The sequence below is a fragment of the Cystoisospora suis genome (assembly GCF_002600585.1).
Source record: "Cystoisospora suis strain Wien I chromosome Unknown contig_7359, whole genome shotgun sequence".
Taxonomy (NCBI): domain Eukaryota; phylum Apicomplexa; class Conoidasida; order Eucoccidiorida; family Sarcocystidae; genus Cystoisospora; species Cystoisospora suis.
In genome coordinates, this window is record NW_027160145.1 from 2,829 (window position 1) to 3,032 (window position 204).

The window sequence follows — 204 nt, forward strand, 5'->3', positions numbered from 1 at the left end:
GAAGAAGAAGAGAAAAAGAAGAGGCGTGTGTGTATATATACCTTTTAGATCGAAGCCTGTACTGAATATGGAGGGATGTCTCGAGGCGAGAACAACGAAGCGCTTGAGAGAATTCACCTCCAAATCTCGCAGTTTCCTATACAAGCTACACATGCCTTTCATAGTCAACGACCCTGTAGTACTGCATGCAAAACAAAGAAAAAG

General features: G+C 42.6%; 1 protein-coding gene across 1 annotated transcript in view; it reads right to left on the reverse strand.

The window, feature by feature from the left end:
* Positions 1–204, reverse strand: part of CSUI_010410 (enoyl- hydratase isomerase family protein) — a gene marked incomplete at its 3' end in the record, with an annotated part of 2,076 nt that overhangs the window by 1,192 nt on the left and 680 nt on the right. The window contains exon 2 of the mRNA XM_068070514.1: positions 42–181. Coding sequence (XP_067917510.1) covers positions 42–181 — 140 coding nt within the window. The remainder of the gene's footprint in view (positions 1–41; positions 182–204) is intronic.